General features: G+C 36.7%; 1 protein-coding gene across 1 annotated transcript; it reads left to right on the forward strand.

Moving 5' to 3' along the window:
• The first annotated feature begins 2,303 nt into the window (after window positions 1–2,303).
• On the forward strand, window positions 2,304–4,366 carry GPR15 (G protein-coupled receptor 15). The gene has a single exon (XM_036070309.2). The coding sequence runs from the start codon at window positions 2,396–2,398 to the stop codon at window positions 3,476–3,478; it is 1,083 nt and encodes a 360-aa protein (XP_035926202.1). The 5' UTR covers window positions 2,304–2,395; the 3' UTR covers window positions 3,479–4,366.
• Window positions 4,367–5,577: the final 1,211 nt, after the last annotated feature.

The raw sequence follows: 5,577 nt of genomic DNA on the forward strand, positions 1-5,577 counted from the left end.
CTAGTTGGCTTTTATTGTGGGTTCTGTCTTATAATAGCTTTGCACTCTGAGTTATTAAAAGCCCAGTACTAATGCTATTTGTTCCCTTTTTGCCTCAAAACAATTTGTTTTCTGACTTGGAGCCCAGGGTAGTTTTGATACATGGTAGATATTCTCACATTGCAACATTCTACCACTATCATATTCCAAAGTGCCTATATTATGATAAAGCAAAACACTTGGTCTACAGCTGCTTCAGAGTTTAGTGAGGAAGTCAGATTTATTTGAGATAGTTTACACCAAGCCAACAACTTCTGAATGCTGAAAGAAAATTTAAGGCCTGCAGAATAAATATAAGCCAGACGTTTTCCTCTAGAGTATGAGCATGAACTTTTTTCCATTTTATGACACTTTTCTGTGGAATTCTTGAGACACAAGAAAAATAGTTATATAGAGAGACATATATAGATACGGTATTTCAATATTCTATGTTTACTCCATCAATCCTTAGCAAGTAAATACTGTCCTACTTCAAACTATTTGACAAAATGAATTATTCTATTAAATATTTAAGGCTTACTCAGTGGGAAAGATTTCCCAGAATTGTCAAAGCATTAATTAGTTTCTCTCATCTGCAGCCTATACTTAAGTAAGGATACGCCCCCCATGAACAACACAGAGCTGCCAGGGACACAAGAGGAGATGGAGTCAAGTCATAAATCAAATTCCAACTCACTTGCTGGGGCTGCCCCAGATCAAGGGAGCCCTCATCCTTCCCTGCCCTAGACACACACACCTGAGACTGCGGTAACATTAGAACACATCAGGAAAAAGAGCAAGACCACTCTTTTCAATATGTTAATTATGGGAGAAATAAAAATTCAGTAGAAAGGACTTTACATGTTTAACAATGGTGTTTTTATCCACTGGCATATATTTTTTGATGCAATAGTAATATCAACCTAAAACTGGAACTTTGGCAAGGAAATGAGGTGAAGGGAAAGAGAGAAGGAAAGAACCTTGAGCTATGTGGGCCAGTAAAAAAATGGAAATAAATGGAGTCGGTTTCAGAATTTGTATTTCATTATAGTTTTCCTAATATAAAAAGGAATAGGTGAGAGAAAAATAGGGTAAGATCCTTCTGATGTTAGCCTATTTCTCAAGTGTTTTGAAGGAAACCCAAATCTTTCTTTTATCATGCCTGAACCAGCAACTCCATTATAATGTCACTTACTAGGGGTCTGTCTCTTGCTAGGTCAATAATCCCCAAAGTGAAGCTCACTGATGTGTGGAGTTACTTAAAAAAAAAAAAAAGTCATAGTTCAAAAGCTAAAAAAAAATCACTGCTACGAGGTGTGAAGAAGAGAAGATCAGAGGGGACCTAGAGTCTGCTGAAGGATAGTTATTTGAAGATTAGTAGGGAGCAAATCTCCAAATCGAGGATTTTAACTCTAACAAAAGGGAACTTCATTGGTTGAATTACAATAGCAGATAAGAGCGTAAAAATAGCAATTTTTAAACCTGTGCCTGTAAGCTACATAACTAACAAAAATGCCTACAGTTGAACCCCATTGAATACATACTTGCTAATTATACTGGACCACGAAACCAAGAGTTTTCCTAATTAATTCAAATAAACTAGCATTTCCAAAGTGCCTACCATCTGCAAGGTACTGTGCTAATGACAGTGGAAAATTTTTACACATAATAATAAACACAGCACAAGTCATGTTCCCAGTTTCTAGAGGATTTTTAAAAACTTACTGAATGTAACAGGCTTAATTATGTATGAACTGAGAGAGCCAAATATGTGGAAAGAATCTCATACCCTAATTGGAATCATTATGTTTGCTGCAGATGTGGACTGGTATGATTTGGGGAATTATTAATTCACTCTTTCTGCAGTGAAAGACTATTTTCCTCACTTCGATGTAAATAAAAGGACTACCTTGTCATCATCACCTTAAGATTGTAAAAGAAAGTGATATCTTGTATGTGTAACAGAAAGTTAGATCAAAAGGATTGTCAGTGTCAGAAAAGCAAAGGATATCTTTAAAGTAGGTAAGGGGAAAAAGTTGATGTGTTTTTTAATTTCTGGTTTTAAAGAAACAAACAATATCTTCAAGACAGAAGTCAAAAAGCACCCCAGTCTCCAGGGTAAATGCAAATAAAGAAAACCACAACCACAACCACCAAACACCAATCAGGGTGGTGTTCCTTGTAGACCCTTTCTGAGGACTGGTAGAAACTGCATTTTTTTAATCTCTGTTTTTATGCTTGTCCCAAGATCTTTTAAGGGGTGGGGCAGTGCGGGTGGTGGGGAAGAGGCAGCCACTATATAAAAGAAGCCACCTTGTGATTTTGAAAATTTATACAAAAATAAAGAAATACCAGGTTTGGCAGCGGATCCTTAGCAATGGACCCAGAAGCAACCTCAGTTTATTTGGATTATTTCTATGCTACCAGCAAAAATCCTGATCTTGAGGACACCCACTCCCATGTTCCTTATACGTCGGTCTTCCTTCCGGTCTTTTACACAGCTGTGTTCCTGACTGGAGTGTTGGGGAACCTCGTCCTCATGAGTGCCTTGCATTTCAAACGGGGCAGCCGAAGACTGATTGACATCTTCATCATCAACCTGGCCGTGTCTGACTTTATTTTTCTTGTCACGTTGCCTCTCTGGGTGGATAAAGAAGCATCTTTAGGACTGTGGAGGACAGGCTCCTTCCTGTGCAAAGGCAGCTCCTACATGATCTCAGTCAACATGCACTGCAGTGTCTTCTTGCTCACCTGCATGAGTGTTGACCGCTACCTGGCCATCGTGTGTCCAGCCATATCCAGGAAATTCAGGAGGAGAGACTGTGCATACGGAGTCTGCGCCAGCATCTGGTTTATCTCCTGCCTTTTGGGTTTGCCTACTCTTCTGTCCAGGGAACTCACCCTGATTGATGATAAGCCATACTGTGCAGAGAAGAGGGCTACGTCAATGAAACTGACTTGGGCCCTGGTGGCCTTAATTTTTACCTTCTTTGTCCCTTTGGTGAGCATTGTGACCTGCTACTGTTGCATCACAAGGAAGCTGTGTGCGCATTACCAACAGTCGGGAAAACATAACAGAAAGCTGAGGAAATCCATAAAGATCATCTTGATTGTCGTGGCAGCCTTTGTCTTCTCCTGGCTGCCCTTCAATACTTTCAAGCTTCTGGCCATTGTCTCTGGGCTGCAGCAAGAAGTCTACTTTTCCTCAGCTTTTCTCCAGCTGGGCATGGAGGTGAGTGGGCCTTTGGCATTTGCCAACAGCTGCGTCAACCCTTTCATCTACTATATCTTTGACAGCTACATCCGCCGGGCCATCGTGCACTGCTTGTGCCCTTGCATCAAGAACTATGACTTTGGGAGCAGCACGGAGACATCAGATAGTCACCTCGCTAAGGCTCTCTCCAACTTCATTCATGTAGAGGACTTTACCAGAAGGAGGAAGAGGTCTGTGTCACTCTAAAAGGGACTGTGACATTTCAAGCTCTGTTGGTAGACTGGAGAGTTAATTTGTGTCAGCAACAAAGAAAGAGGAAAAGTATTGCTGATACATTCATAGTGTTTCATAAATAAATATAAGGAAGAATTCATTTTTAAAGAGATGACTGAAAAGTCCCTGTGTTCATCAGTATGATCGGGTCATGTGGTGGTTTTGGGGTTTTGGGTTTTTTGCTTTTTTTTTTTTTTTTTTGGCTGAGTGGCCTTCTTCTTGTCAATCAAGTTCACCAAGCAAAATATGATTCTTATTGTCCTTGAACTCTGACATAAAGGCTCCTCTTGGACTCCTTTCTTCATGATTGCTTATGTACATTCAGGCCTTTTCCTCTTTCAAGAACAGTGGTATCTTGATCTACACCACCCTTCATATTGGGCTCCAGTTGGACTACATCTAAAAGATTCTGCCCACTTTCATCTGGTGAGAAATGTGGTAACATGCAGGTAGCAAAAAATATACCTGTGCCCTGTAATTAATTGTTACTGAGTAACAAAGTAAGAGTCTGGCCTTAATCTTTAAAAGTTCATATAGTGATTCTTTACTGTCTTCCAATGTTATCTTTCACCCTTTGCCATTCACAATAACTTTGGACTGGCAAAAAACTCATGGGGATAAAATCATTCTGTATTGTGTTTATGATTCAGGACTTACTTTATCACCTGATCTTCTAGCGTATCTTAAAAAGGCAGCATTGGGCAAAGTTTGACTTTTATTTTCCTTGTAAGATATATTGGTAAAAATGTATCTCATTATAATGGTATAGTAATTATTTTTCAGTAAGGTTTTACTATGCTCTTTTGTTTTCATTGACTTCATAAGTTAGGATATGACTTTGCTTTAATTACATGTTTTTAATTACCCAGTTATTTAGTTAGCAAATGAAAATGTTACTACTAATATAATTGGGGATCATCAAATGCTTAGCTACAGCATCATGTGGATTATCACTTTGTATTTTAATTAAAATGTTAATGCTATATATTCCCTATGGCATCATTTGCTTGGTGTATATAATTTCAAGACTTGATTCAGTAATATAGGAAGACAGGATGCTCTGTATTCAGCTGAAGTTAAAAATCCATAATGAAGAAGTTACTGGTATTTTATATATACACATTTTTCCAAACCCAGAGACTTTCCTGAATTCTTTCACCTAATAAATATTTATTAAGTCTATTTGTACCTATATTCCTTTTAAAGACTTTGAAGTGAAAAACGTAATTAGCGACAACCACAAAAGGCTTTGCTACAGAAAACATACTATTGTAAACATCTTTTGATTCAAGAGAAAGTGGGTTATGTTTTGACCCTCAGTGTTGACTCAAATGAATTACTATTTTACTTCCAAATATTAGGTTTGAAAATCAGAGAAAGCTTAGAATCTTCAGAGATCAAGTAATTCAAGTTCATCCCATGTATCTTTCACAGTAAGTGAAATCTCAAATATTGGACATATTCTTATAATCTATTTGGAAGTTGAAAATATAGTTTTTGGTTTTATAAATGGTTAATTTGTTAATTTCTCTTAAACTTTTATTAAATAAAAATATAATTTCCTTATTTAGGTATTCTATATTATATTCGTTTCTATCAACACATTGCTATTAATATTGATATCATAATAGCCTTTTAATACTTTGTCATAGATATAGAATAAAGGACTATAAATCATAAGACGTAAGTTTTCTTGGAAAACTTCAAAACTGAATTCAAAACAAATAGATCTCCAAACGTTAAACAGAAACAAAATATAGAAGGTAGAAGACATCTGCTTTTTAAAAGCAAATCAGCAAAAGCACTATTACTAATCAGGAAAATAAGGGTCCTTCAGAAATGCTACTTTAAAAAAATAGCTCAATCAATCAGGTAAAGTATTTGTTAGGAAAAGAAAAAGAAATTGGGTTGTTAGTTTCAGCTTCCTCCTTAATGTTGGGTCATTGAACAAATCATTTTAATCTTTCATACCTAAGGGTAGTTGGTAATATCTATGTCTATAGAATTCTCAAGGGTATTATAAGACTCATAAATATAAAGGTTTTTTAAAATCTTGAGTTAAAAATTATTAT

This window comes from Halichoerus grypus, chromosome 1 (genome assembly GCF_964656455.1).
Source record: "Halichoerus grypus chromosome 1, mHalGry1.hap1.1, whole genome shotgun sequence".
In the NCBI taxonomy this organism is placed as follows: Eukaryota; Metazoa; Chordata; class Mammalia; order Carnivora; family Phocidae; genus Halichoerus; species Halichoerus grypus.